Genomic DNA, 12,329 nt, shown 5'->3' with positions numbered 1-12,329 from the left:
CTGAAAGGGGAGGCTAGGTAAGGATGGAGGTGGGAGATGGAGGCACTGGTAGAGATGGGACACAGCCAAAAGGAGGGGGTGTGGGAAGGCTTTTTATGATAGTGTGTCAGCTGGCCCAAGGGGAGGGGTGGTTTGTTAATCACCTTGTTGTTGTGGTCAGTTAGGAAGCACAGGACAGCGCTGCCACCCTCCATGTGGTCTTGGGCAGAACACGTGACTACCGTGAACTTCAGTTTTCTCAGCTGTCAAATGGGCACTCATTCCGCTGGTGCTTTTCTACCCCATGGGAACTGTCACGAAGCAATGATAAGGTCACCAGTGGGGGTGTGCCAAGCACATGTGAGCAATTTTTACTTTGGTAATTTTAGTAAAACTCCTAAAGGAATTCATTTGTTATTTTCTTCTCTGTTTTTTCCCACCCTCAGCAGTAGACATGAACCAGTGCATTGCAAGTTCTGGCCTAAATTTTAGATCCCAAAGACTTGACCCTCTAGCCAAAGACATGCACCTCCCCACTCACTGGGCCCTGGCTGAGCAGGGGCCTCCTCTTAGAGACCCCCAGGGGCTGGGTGAACTGAGGAGGGGGCCTCACACTCTGCCCTCCTCTCCCCCAGGTACAAGACAGTGGTGACTCCCCGAAGGGCTGTGGTGGCCATCGTTGGCTGCTGGATTCTCTCCTTTGTGGTGGGCTTGACACCTATGTTCGGCTGGAACAACCTGCGTGCCGTGGAGCGGGCCTGGGTGGCCAATGGCAGTGTAGGTGAGCCCGTGATCAAGTGCCAGTTTGAGAAGGTCATCAGCATGGAGTATATGGTCTACTTCAACTTCTTTGTCTGGGTGCTGCCTCCATTGCTTCTCATGGTCCTCATCTACCTGGAGGTCTTCTACCTGATCCGCAAGCATCTCAACAAGAAGGCGTCGGCATCCTCTGGCGACCCGCAGAAGTACTATGGGAAGGAGCTGAAGATCGCCAAGTCGCTGGCCCTCATCCTCTTCCTCTTCGCTCTCAGCTGGCTGCCCCTACACATCCTTAACTGCATCACCCTCTTCTGCCCTTCCTGCCATAAGCCGAGGCTCCTCATGTACATCGCCATCTTCCTCACACATGGTAACTCGGCCATGAATCCCATCGTCTATGCCTTCCGCATCCAGAAGTTTCGGGTTACCTTCCTTAAGATTTGGAACGACCACTTCCGCTGCCAGCCTGCACCCCCCATTGATGAGGATCCTCCAGAAGAGAGGCCCGATGACTAGACTCCACCTCCTGCACACATCTGGGGCATCGCAGCCCAGTCCTCACCTCCCTGCTGTCCCGCCTGTCTCCCTTGTCTCCCTGACTCTTCCTTACTGGGCTTTGGGCTGTGAATGCCCTGCGCCTCGAGGTCCTGGAGGAGTTTTGGGAGGGCAGTCCATGGGGAAAGAACGAGGTAAACTGAGGGGAGGAGGAAAGTGGCTTGAGCCTCCCCACCTGCCTGACCAACCCACAGGCAGCCCAGCACATCAGGCTGAGTGGGGCTTGGGGACACTGAGACTGCCATGGGGCCATGTGGGCCAGGAGGGCAAGCTCAGCTCCCATGGCGGGAAGGGAGGGGAGTCTGCTTGTCTTAGGTGGTAGTGGTACAGCCCTGGGACCAAGTTTAAGGAGAGGAGAATATCCCCGCCAAGATGGAGGGAAGGAGAGAAACTAGATGTCCTGGCCTTGTTTTCTCTCCTGTTCTGTAGCAGAAGGTGGCCAGAGCCACTGACAGGCAGGAATCAAGGAGCCTCTGTCCCCACCTCCCAGAACCCTGCGTTCCTGGCCATGATGCATGCCAGGGTGCCTGCTCTCTTTGCCCTGGGGTTATACTTGGGAGAGGCCGAAAGAGCGAGTCCAGAAATAATTTCCAGTATTTGCTTTATTCTCCACTAGCCCTTGGACCTGACTGGGGGCTCTGAGCTCTCTGGAGCTAATGTGGAATGGTAGGTGTGGGCCTCAAACAGCCACTGGGAGACAGTGTTGAGCCCTCATTCTTGCCCCGAGCCTCCCAAGTAGGAGACTTGGAGTGTAACTGCCTGTCCTCTGGGCCACCAGCTCTCGGTGATGGGCATGTGCCCTCCTAGGTGACACCCATCTCTGTTGCCTCTGAGCCAGATGGAGAGGAGAGCCCCAGACATGCCAACTCTTGGGAGTATTCTGCCTGCCTGGGGAGTGGATGAAGAAGGGAAAGTGGGCTGCTGTGGTCACGCTGGGCTGAAGTGTGACAGGGTGGTCAGGCCAGAGGAGACTACCCTCCTGGGTGTATGGGCAGGAAGGTCTTACCAGAATTTAGGTACCCTCAGTACCCCTGACACTTAGCACAGTGTTCATGGGCTTTGAGGCTCTGTTGCAGAGTCTAGGCCTTTAGACTAAACCCTTGGGGAAGGGTCCACTCCTGGCCAAGCCCAAAGCTCCTTATACAGAGGAATGAGGGGCCAGGTTCTAAGTGTGAATAGCAACTCCAGACATGATTCCAGGCCCTTCCCTCTCTCAGAGGTGGGATATCCCCTGGCTCCCAGGGTGGGCCACTTGACTAATAAAAGACTGTGAACTCTCATGGAGAACGTACCCCACCACTATCTGAGGGCAACAAACAACCTCAACAGAGAAAAAGCAATGGTGGGGGATGGGGAGAAGTGAAGAGAGGGGGGACTTGGAGGCATTTGGAGCAACGAGGGTTCCAAAGAAGGGTGTGTCTGTTCCTACAGTTATCCTCTTTGGGTAGCAAACTCTGCATGTGAAATGAGATCCTAAAAACTCTCATGTCTGGAAAACCCCCATGACACTGCGAGCCCCCTCCCACTGGCACCTTCCTCATGGTGTCAGAGGTGGAGACCCCCTCGTGGCGACACATTCAACACCCCCTCGTGGTGACGCATTCAACACCCCCTCGTGGTGACGCAGTGCCGCCCCCATCATGACGGTGCTTGTCACAGAGGCCCCTGCACTGTATCACCACACACCTTTATTCAAGTGCTTCTCGCCCAGTGTACAACTCTCTGCAGAAGCGCTCCAATCTTTGCACTTTCCAGGGCCCCTTGTATCCAGGAAGCCTGGCCTGGGGCCTGCTAGGCAGGTACCAAGGAGCAAAGCCATCAGTCATCACTATGGAGATGGGGACCTCTGGCCTCCGTGGAGCTTGATTCTGGGCCTGGCTGCCCTGAACCCTCAGGCCTGCAGCACCTAGCAGAGAACATGTTTCATGAGCCCCTGCTGTTAGGCAGAGCTGGGCTATACGTACCCTGCTGAAGGGGTGATATGGGGAGGGCGAAGCAGTACCCCTCTTCCTTTCCCAGGCCTCCTTCCCCTTAGGCCCTTGGGCCCAAAGCCCAGGTCTCAGCTCTGCCCACTGCAGCTCCAGGATACATCCTCACTAGTCCAGGGCCTCAGAACCACCTGGGGAGGGCAGTCAGGGCACGGATGTTGCCCCTACTTTTCTGACTGAGGAAACGGGTCCAAGGGAATGCCCTGGCCTAAGGTCATTCAGAGCCAGGACTAGATCCTGTCCTCTGACCATCCACTGAATCCTTTCCACTGAAGGCCCATCCCTTCCAGGCCTCACCAGCATCACCCTGCCCTGCAGCGTCTGTGGAACACCCCCAGGACCGTGCGTGCTCGTTGCCTGTGACTGCAGATTTGTACTCAGAGCTGGCTGCCCCCTTCCCTTCTCACTCCCACCCCTGCTCCTGGCGTCCGCCCCCAGAGGCGGCAGATGGAATGCATGCAGCCATTTACCTTCCTCCTCATCACAGCCTCCACCAGTGGCTCTTCAGTGTGTGGCTGAGGCTAGGAGAGATCTGAAGGTTAGAGCTCAGGGAGGGGGTGGGTGTCTGCCGGGGACCCGAGTGGGGGGGTGAGGGGGGGGTGCGTGAGTCTCATGCCCTCACCCCAGTGATCCATCTCTCTACGAGGCAGACTCTACCGCCTCCTTTACCCACATTAAGCCATCCTCCCTCTCGGAAAGTCCTTCTGACAGCCTGACCTCGATTTTCACTACCCCTGTCTTGCCTTGATTTTCAGCGCTCAGCCTCGTCTAGTCCAGCAGGAGAAGAGGTGGCTTCTCCTGGTCTCCCATCCATTGGAGGGTTCCTAAGGAGTGACCCCTCTCAAGCCCTCACCTTTGACCTCCAGCCGGCAGTCCACAGACGCCTCCCCCAGCACATTGATGGCCTTGCAGGTGTAGACCCCGGAATCGAAGGGGCTGGGTTTCCGGATCTCCAGGGTGCAGACACCTTGCTCAGAGAGGGCGCGGTATTTGGGATCACCCTGGATGTCCATATTGTTTTTCATCCAGATGATCCTGGGCTGGGGAAGCAAGGTCAGAAGAGAGCTGGGAAGTTTGTGGTCCAGGACGAGGCTCTCAAAGGCCATCCTCAGCTTAGGGAAAGATGCCTGGGAAGATTCTTCAACCCCAGTGCCCCTGCCCAGGGCACAGCAGGGCCCTGCCCCTCACCTTGGGTGATGCTCGGACACTGCAGAAGAGCTGCGTGCTGTAGCCAGGGGTGGAGGTGTGGTCAGCCAGGGGCTGGGTGAACGAGGGGGCTTCTGAGAAGTCTCGCTCAACAAAGCTTTTAGGTTTGGCAACAATATCTGGTTTTGGGGGAGAAAGTAGGGTGAATTTGAGGTTACAGGAGGAGACCTCTTAAGACTGACCTCATCCATTTTCTTAAAATCACTACAGCCTACACTTAGGTATCCCATTTAATCTACACAGCATTCCTTTGCAACGATAAATTTGTCATCCCCAGTTGACAGATGGAAAACGAAGACCCTTCGTAGATGAGGGACTTGCCCAATATCACATAGTGAGTTTGCGGCTTAAGCAGTGGAAGGTCAGGTGATGACTGTGGCTCTCTGAGCAGAGAGCTGGTGGTCTGGAGGAAAATTAAGGGCGGGAGACAATCCATTTCATCCCTGCCTCCTCCTCTGGAACCCCATGGCAGGACCCCAGGCTCCTGGGGTCTTTGGGAAGCCAGGCACAGCCAACATGCAGGAGCTTAGAGTCAGAATGTCTCAAAGAGGCAGAGGAAAGCCGAAACCACAGCTGGGTGAGTCACAGAGGGGAGGAGAGAGGGGAGTGGGCAGCAAAACCAAACAGACAGATGATCTTGGCTCAGGGTGGAGACTAAAAACCCAGGGATTCTACATTTCATTTCTGTTTGTCTTTGGAGACTTGACTGGCTTTCTTCTTTTAAACGAAATTTCTTCCCAATTCTGTGCAGTTCAGGCTAGTGTTTAAAAGAGTGTGCTTTCTGCAGCCCACACAGACTGTGCGGGGGAGGGCCTTGGGGCACACAGGGTGACAGGGAGAAAGGGCTTGGAATTTCACATTTGACGCAAGAGGACCATGTGCCTGTATAGAGACAGTAAATACCCATATCTCTCTTGTCCATCTATGTGGTGTTATATTAGGGTCGGGAGTTTGCTTTTACTCACCAGTCTACCTATCCACACACATTGCCCTTCAGAATAGCTCCCTTGGGACACTACACAGGAGAACCAATGACTGCTATGATATTGGCAGCCATACGGCATCTTTAGAATAAGTACACAGCCTCCCAAGGGGTGCTTCTCATTTGCTTGGTTTGCTCTGATGTGTTTGTTACAATGAATCAACCATATCCATTTCTTTACAGTCACGCCGTGTGAATGTGTGGGGGGGGGTAGCTGTGGAGCGTGTGTGGAGAGGGCAGCAAAAGCTCTGGCAAGTGGGCACCCATGAGAAGGACACAGGGAGGGGTGCTGACACACCAAGGAAAAGTCAGAGACAGGGAGAAGGGTCAGCATGGCAAGGCCTAGCTTGGTTTCCGGTCTTGGACCCAGACCCACCTGTCTTCTGGATATGGGCGAGCTCCTTGGTGACGGCCGCCGAGGCACTGAGTCCACACAGGTTTTCCGAGAAGACTCGGAAGGAGTAAGAGTTACCCACGATGAGGTCGGAGATAGCGCAGGTGGTCGGGTGGTAGCGCTCCAGCACTGTGAACCATTGCTGCAGAGACCCTGGACCTGTTATTCTCCCCTCCCCTCTGCCCTCCCCCTTCCTGCTCCCCCTGTGGCCTCTTCCTCAGAGGGTCTTGTTCCTGTCCTGTCCCTGGGAGGCTGAAACATCCAGCTTTGGGTCTGAGGGACTTTAAATTGGGAGAAGGAACCCCTGGGAGAATGTGACCTTGCTGGGGTCCTCAGAGAATTCTAGAACTTTACTGGTCAAAGTGTGGCCCGAGGTCCTGCAAAGTAAGAATCACCTGAGAACTTCATAGAAGTTCAGGATCTCAGTCCCCACCCCAGACCCACTGAATTAAGATCTGCATTTTAGCAAGATTCCCAGGTAATTCATCTGCACATTACACCACACAGGGAGTCAGGTTAGTGGTGGGCAGACCAGAGCTCTTCGGTCCGTGGACTCTTAGTGGACAGGCCTTCCCAGACACCTAGGCCACTTCTTCCCCCCAAAACCCAACCCCAGTCAGACCTTCCTCCTCCCATACTCTGCTCTAGCAGGCCTCACCCCTGTCTTTTTGTCTGCCTTCTGCACTGTGTAGCCCAGGAGCTCTGTGTTGCCTGTGTCCTTGGGTGGTGTCCACTCGAGGGCAGCGTTGCAGCCCCAGACATCCAGTAGTCTGATGCTGCTGGGGGATCCAGGTTTCTCTGTAGGACCAGAGTGTGAGAGAGAGTGAGGGAGAGGGCTGGGCTTGCTGCAACATCCCCCCACCCAAGATCTGGCTCTTATCACTCTCTCTTGGCCTGACCCCATTGGCCATCAGTTCTGAGGCAGGAGGTGAGGTCTCTGGGTCCCCAGCAAGTCAGCCCTGCCTCCCCTGGCCCCATACCGATCACCAGGATGTCGATGGCTGCCTTGGCCTCCAGGCCTTCCAGCTGTACAGTGAGCTCATAGCAGCCTGAGTCGGAGCGCTGGGCTGAGCGGATGAAGAGGATGGAGTCCTGGTCCCCGGTGTGCACACTCACCCGCTGGCTGTCCAGGGCGTGACCGTTGTGGGTCCATGAGGCCTGAGGCTTGGGACTCCCCTGGGAGGGAGGAGCCCTCAAGGTGAGCGCAGAAGGCGCCAGCACCCCCACACCCACTCAGCTCCAGGGATCCCTGTGCCAGGGGAGCTGGCCCCATTGGCCCTTCTGAGCCAGGGGCAGCAGAGGCTAGAGCCACAGGTGCTGCCTAGAGCCTCATTCTCCGGATGTCCAGCCAGCCCCGGGGCCACCTGTGTCCTGTTCACCGGCTGGAGAATCACAACTGAGTCACGTGTACAACGGAGGGAGGAGGAGCCCATCTTGGTGGGTGGGTCTCAGGCAGACCTCCACGGGGATCCTGACATTTCCTGGGCTCCTCTAATACACCTCAGGCGGGGGCCCTATTTCACCCAAGCTCTTATCCTGGGCAGGAGGCATACTCACCTGGAAGGGGATTTGCAGGTTAATCATCTCTCCCACCTGACGGACATAGGTCTGTCGAAGGTGGCGGGGAATGCGGATCCTGGGGGCCTCTGCATGAAAGCGAGAGGCTAGGCTTAGCATGGCAGGGGGGCTGCTGATTGGAGGCTTCTGGGGCAGGGAGGGGCAGGGCACAACTGGAGAAGGCTGCTGGCTGGGTAGGAGGTCTCCTGGGTGTGCTCTGAGGCTGCCTCCTTGTGGACAGGGCAAAGCTCACTCCCCAGATCCAGGGACCCAAATCCCCTGAGGCCCTTGGGGACTTGAGAGCCAGGAGGTTCCCGGAGGGCAGGGCCTCCACGGTGTGAACTGGTAGGCATCTCGGGCACTCCCTTGGTGCCCTGACCCTGCCAGGCTGGGATTTGCCCTGCAGCTCTGGTATTCCTGGGCTCCAGATGGGCCCCAGCTGGCTCCCTGGCTCCCCCTGGTGGGCAGCGTGTGCCGCGCCTGTGGGCCTGCATTCCCTGGAAGGGCGGCAGCACTGTCTTCCCAGGCTCTCTGCCCTTCTGCTTTGAACAGCTCAGGCCTTCAGAGAAGCCCCTGTGAGACCCATTTGCCCACCGCTCTGTCTCCAAGCCATATGGGAGGATTGGGATCGTCCCCTCTTTAAATGAAGCCAGAGCAGACCTACCCACTTCCTTCTCTCTTACTCCTGCCGCTACCTTTCAGTCTGCGGTGGGGAAGTCCTTCCTGACACTTTACTTCAGCCCCATGCTACGGTAGAGAACCACCTTCCTGACTATCACCTGATCAGGTGCAACCACTGAAGCTGTTGGGCCTTCCAAGGGAAGCTGCAACCGCCCCTGCCACTGTCCCCCTGGGCGGGAGTAGGGGTGGTGGAGGCTGAGGCTTCTCAGTGGCAAACAGGTGGCAGCAGTTGGTCAGCGGCACGTAGGGCAGAGAGAGAGGAGACAGAAGGAACACGGTGTCTCTGAGGATTAGCTGTGCAGGCACTTGGCCCTGGGAGCATCAGGCGTGGAATGTTCCAGGGGCAGCTGCAGGGGGCCAGGAATGCTTGGCAGCTCCAGGTGGCTGAGGAGGGACAGCTGAGCAGCTGAGGATTCTGGACAGGGTCCCCACCCTGCCCTGCCCATGAGGGGGCCCTGGCAGGCTGCTCCCTGTTTATTCACAGCCTCCTCCCCTCTTCTCTCCAGGAAATCCCCTTCTCTCCTGCCAGAGGAATTTTGATGGAGTAGAGGGTGCTGAGTCTAGCTGACTCCTTCAGTGTTAGGCCTTGAAGTAGAGGACCCAAGCCCCTGCAGGCTCTCAGAGTCTGAGATCCCTGGGCCCTCAGGAAAGGTCCAGGATACCCACCAACCCCACTCCCCAACAAGGACGGCTTCCTGGCACTCCCAGGCTAGAATCGATGAGTCCATATCGAGCTGCCAGGTGGGACCATGTCTCACCCAGACTCAAAGGAGGGGAAAGTCCTCTGGTTTTGAAAACCACCAGAAAAAGACTCTCTGCTGCCTGGTAAGACATGAGCTGTCCTGTGTGGGAGTCAGGTTCTGGGACTGCCACTGATAGGCTAGGTGACCTCAAGGGAGTCCTGGGTGCCTTTGGACCTGCTTGGCTTGGATGGACAAGCCATGACAGTCTACAATTCTACACTCCCAACCCCCTGGTTCCCACATCTCTCAGGCCTTAGAGTTGAAAAGTATTTCCTTGAATCCAAACTTGACCCCCTTCTGTGGCCGTGAAACCCCCTCTGTCTGGAGGCCTTGTCCAGAATTATGGGGTCAAGATGAGGAGGGGGGAACAAGAAGAAAGGTGGAGAAGGCCTCAGGCCACCTGCTGGCCTATGTCTCTTGTCACCCTGAGGCTCTGGGCTGTCCCCAGAGACCTTGGATCAGACCAAATGACTCACTGCCATTAACAGACTGAAACCTGATCAGTCCTGGGAGGGCTTGAGGCTAATGCACCCTACAAATAGAAATCTTAGCAAGGGGACAGCAGCTGGCCTCCCAGGTTCCCAGTGCAGCACTGGCCTCTGGGGATGGAGAAACCTTCACCGGCCTTTTGCAGGGCGTTAATCTTCTTCCCACTAGGGACGTCGTGCAGCAAGAGGCAAGCAAAGACTCCTCTCTGTTCCAAAACGTTTGGGAGAATCTGGAACCCAGGCCATATGAAATGAGCAGAAAATGAGCTTCCATGGCCGCTGAAGGAATTAAGATTAGGTAGGAAGAATGTAATGACTCTAAGCATTGGGACTCTGAGGATGGTGACCTGGGGAGCTTGAGCTCTCACTTCTGGAGGTCAGGAAGCTTGGGGGCTGGGCCACTCAGGGAAATGGCCTTTTTGACCTCTAGAGGCCCCTTGCTGCTGAGGAACCTGGGACTTTCTTAAGGCAAAATGGCGATAGCAGGTGGCTTGTGCACGTGAGTGTGGGATGGGGGGAAATGACTGCCCTGTTCGCTCTACCCATTGGCCTCAGTTTCTCCATCCATTAGATAAGGTGCCTGGGAAGGGCTGGGGAGCAGGATTTACCAATGATCCTTTGGATGTGGACAGGCTGGTCCAGCACAGCTGGTGGGCCAGCCCCTGCAGAGCTCACTGCAGTCACACGTACGAAGAACTTGTCACCTAGAGCCAGGTTCCGCATGGTCTGCTGGGTCACCATCATGGGCCGGGAATTCACAGGCACCCACTCCGAGGCTGAGAGAAATGAAGAGAGTGCAAGGCCCTGGCTCCATGGCTGTGGGCACCCTTCTCAGTGGGGCTTCCCTTCTCGCTGATGATCTGAGGAAGCTGACCTCCCTTTCTGGGACTTATTTTCCCTTTGCCTCCCTGACTTCTTGTTGTCAAATGGCATCAAAGACACCTGATGTTAGAACCCTTGAGTGATGGCCAGAGATGGGTTTGCCGGAGCCCAGAGAAGGTTGGACACATTTGCCAAATCACACAGCAAGGTAGGGGCAAAGGCAGAGGCCAGGCTGAGCTTGCCTGCCACGGAGGTGGATAACAGGATGGTGGCGTGAAGAATTTGGCCAGAGCCGCCCGTCCCCTATTTCTCTTCACTGTCTCTTACAGCTTACCCTCCCCCTCAGCTTCTTTTGCTCTCCACCTCCTGCTTGCCCTCCCCAAGCAGGGTCCTCTGAGACTTAGCCCCTCCTTCCTTCTCACAGAGGAGTGCACCAGTGTCACCTACCCTTTTAGCTCTGTTACTCAGAGGCTTCCTGGAGCTGGAGGACAGGGGGCCTCCTAAGGCCGTTTGGACATCCTCCTGCTTTCAGAGGTGCATTGGTGGAGCAAGAAGCTGTGTGTGAGTGGCTTGAGCGGACTGCTTCCTCTCCCTCCTTCTGTATCTCCCCTTGGACTGACCCAACTGCAGAGTCTGGGGGCTTGTCCCTGCTGCCCTCTAAGCCCACCTCCCCTGGGTGTATGCAGGGCTTAGCCCATAGCTCACCTCCCTCTCGGCGGAGTTCCAGAACATAGCCCTGGAGCCCCAGCTTCCCTAGCCTCTCCGGGGGTTCCCAGCTCACAGTCACCGCGCTGTCACTCACGTCCTCCACAGCCAGCAACAGCGGGGCACTGGGGACATCTGAGGGGGAAGCAGGGGGAGATAAAGAGGTTCGTAGCCAAAAGCTCTCCCCGCACCATTCTCCGCCAAGGCTGCCTCCCTCCTCCACCTGCCCCGCCTCTTGTCACCTTCACTTGGAGGTGCGGGTTTAGAGGCTGCGGGGGCAGGCGCCTGAGGGGCAGGCTCCTGTGGCTTGGGAGACTGCTCTTCCCCGGTGGACTTCGGTGCTGCCACTTCTCCAGAGGGCTCTGTGGTGGGCACATTCGCAGACTCAGAGGCAGTCTCCTCCGGACCACAGGCAAGGGCTTCCCAGGTGGCTTTTCCTCTCATTGCCAGGACTGCTGGAGGGTCAGGCTGGAGAACTCAGGGAGCAGCACTGGAGGGTCTGGGCTTCCAGGGTGCCTGGGGCACCTAGGTCCAGGCTTATATAGTCAGGGGGCTGCCCCACCCCCAAGCAAATGATTCCCAGCTGTGGGGTCAGGTCAGGCAGGGGGACTGGGGGGGTGCGTGGGGAGGCGCTGAAGCCAGGAATAGCTCTGGCGGAGGACTGCAAGGGTCGCCGCAGGAGTGCACGACCTCGTCCATCACCCCGAATGGATCTCAGCAGGCAGGGTTCTGGTGCCCAGATGGGGGGAGGGTACAGATCGGTGAGATGGGACCTTGCCAGGAGCCTGTGCCAGGGGTCAGGGCGAATGGGAACAAGAGCTTCCATCTGGAGAATGAACCCAGATCAGGCTCTGTGTGTTTGGCCTCTGGGGGACCACTTGTGCCCAGGGCTTCTCAGCTTGGGTGCTGGGGTTCAGACAGCCTGAAACAGCCTTCTCTTGGGAGCACTCCCAGCTTTGTCCCTGGGGTCCCCCGCTCCCCTGGTCCTCACATTCCCTGGGAATTCTCACTTGTGCTGTGTGAGGTTGAGGGCCTAGAGAGGGAGGGAAGTGAGATGCCCAAGGTGAGCCTGATTGGAGGAAGGTCTTCTAGCAATGGGACCCCAGGAAGGGAGTCTAAGGCACCTGGTTACCCAGCTCCTCCAATCCCTGCTCTGGACCTCAGTTTCCCCATCTGTTACAGAGAGCACTCTGACAGTCCCCTAGCCCTTGGGGGTAAAAGCAAGTCATAAGACAGGTCTGGAAGAGACCTTGGAGGAGGACAGCACTCTGAGACTTGTACTCTTCGAAGCAGGACATCTGCATGCCACGGGGAAATGAGGCAGGTACAACCAAATTTCTAGTCATTGAGTCATTCATCCAATAAAACAGTAAGATTGGGAATGATTTAATAAGCCAGAAAATAACATGTGTCAGGGAGGAGGGGAAGTAACAAGAACTCTCATTGCTGGTGGGAGTGTAGATGGGTGCA

The 12,329-nt window shown here is 56.6% G+C and overlaps 2 protein-coding genes across 3 annotated transcripts; one reads left to right on the top strand and one right to left on the bottom strand.

Annotated features, from left to right (window-relative positions):
- Positions 1-487: 487 nt before the first annotated feature.
- Positions 488-1,254, top strand: LOC102995842 (adenosine receptor A1). Its single transcript, XM_055083637.1, is given in 2 exon segments — positions 488-584; positions 587-1,254. Coding segments are annotated over 2 exon segments (750 nt in total). The 5' UTR covers positions 488-502.
- A 167-nt stretch (positions 1,255-1,421) lies between these two features.
- MYBPH (myosin binding protein H) lies at positions 1,422-11,444 on the bottom strand. 2 transcript variants are annotated; one of them, XM_007116707.3, is made up of 11 exons: positions 11,102-11,443; positions 10,860-10,994; positions 9,941-10,108; positions 7,421-7,509; positions 6,844-7,039; positions 6,522-6,661; positions 5,846-6,005; positions 4,470-4,606; positions 4,135-4,321; positions 3,752-3,802; positions 1,422-3,199 (listed from the first exon to the last, which is right to left on the bottom strand). In XM_007116707.3, exons 1-10 carry the CDS (start codon positions 11,301-11,303, stop codon positions 3,786-3,788), a joined length of 1,431 nt encoding a protein of 476 aa, XP_007116769.1. In that variant the 5' UTR covers positions 11,304-11,443; the 3' UTR covers positions 1,422-3,199; positions 3,752-3,785. The 2 variants fall into 2 exon arrangements, with proteins under 2 accessions (XP_007116769.1, XP_054939611.1); XM_055083636.1 differs by lacking the exons at positions 1,422-3,199; positions 3,752-3,802 and having other exon boundaries at positions 4,106-4,321; positions 11,102-11,444.
- Positions 11,445-12,329: the final 885 nt, after the last annotated feature.

Source organism: Physeter macrocephalus, unplaced genomic scaffold (genome assembly GCF_002837175.3).
Source record: "Physeter macrocephalus isolate SW-GA unplaced genomic scaffold, ASM283717v5 random_1200, whole genome shotgun sequence".
NCBI lineage: Eukaryota > Metazoa > Chordata > Mammalia > Artiodactyla > Physeteridae > Physeter > Physeter macrocephalus.
This window is presented reverse-complemented; position numbering and strand designations above follow the sequence as displayed.

What these genes read in the sequence shown, in the direction of transcription:
- MYBPH (XM_055083636.1), bottom strand. Translation starts at nt 11,303, where the DNA reads ATGAGAGGAAAAGCCACCTGGGAAGCCCTTGCCTGTGGTCCGGAGGAG. An exon ending in ACCCGCACCTCCAAGTGAAG is followed by an intron (nt 10,995 to 11,101) that starts GTGACAAGAGGC and finishes CTTCCCCCTCAG; the next exon opens with ATGTCCCCAGTGCCCCGCTG. An exon ending in CGCCCATATCCAGAAGACAG is followed by an intron (nt 4,607 to 5,845) that starts GTGGGTCTGGGT and finishes CCCCAAAACCAG; the next exon opens with ATATTGTTGCCAAACCTAAA.